Source organism: Diaphorina citri, unplaced genomic scaffold (assembly GCF_000475195.1).
Source record: "Diaphorina citri unplaced genomic scaffold, Diaci psyllid genome assembly version 1.1 scaffold91887, whole genome shotgun sequence".
Taxonomy (NCBI): domain Eukaryota; kingdom Metazoa; phylum Arthropoda; class Insecta; order Hemiptera; family Psyllidae; genus Diaphorina; species Diaphorina citri.
Window position 1 is genome coordinate 9,982 of NW_007468857.1, and position 509 is coordinate 10,490.

The window sequence follows — 509 nt, forward strand, 5'->3', positions numbered from 1 at the left end:
CCCGTCAACTTACCAGCACAGCGCGATCGATATTATCTCGGAACGGGAAGAACGCATCCGAAGCCACCGACACGCCATGCAGCGTATAGATGAAGTCCGCCTTCTCCTTTTCCGTCATAGGCTCCGGAGGCGGCCCGTCAAAGAAGCTCTCCCAGGTTTTGGTGTCCATGTCTTTCCCGATGGTGCCCAGGATGTAGTTGTCGATGGCGTTGGACTTTTCCGCCCTCTTGACGCCCTTGCGGAACTTCCAGCTGGTGATGTTTGGATGATGACGCATGTACCTGCACGGGACGGGCGGATCAAGTTGGTGTTAGTTTGGATAAAGAAGGGCATTGAAAAATAAGAAGAAAAGGGCATTGTAGGGTGGATGAAGAAGGACATTGAAGCTGAGAGCTTTTACACAATTTTAGTCATTTCTAAGTATGTATAACTTTTTTTACTCTGGTAATGCCACAACTACACAGGTATTCCAAGCACAAAGCCAAAAAAAAAAAAAAAAAAAAAAAAAA

The 509-nt window shown here is 46.6% G+C and overlaps 1 protein-coding gene across 1 annotated transcript in view; it reads right to left on the bottom strand.

Moving 5' to 3' along the window:
* LOC103524074 (bifunctional purine biosynthesis protein PURH-like) overlaps positions 1 to 277 on the bottom strand; it is a 10,109-nt gene extending 9,832 nt beyond the window's left edge. The window contains exon 1 of the mRNA XM_008489080.2: positions 14 to 277. Within this exon, the coding sequence (XP_008487302.2) occupies positions 14 to 277 (264 nt within the window). The remainder of the gene's footprint in view (positions 1 to 13) is intronic.
* Between the last annotated feature and the right edge of the window lie 232 nt (positions 278 to 509).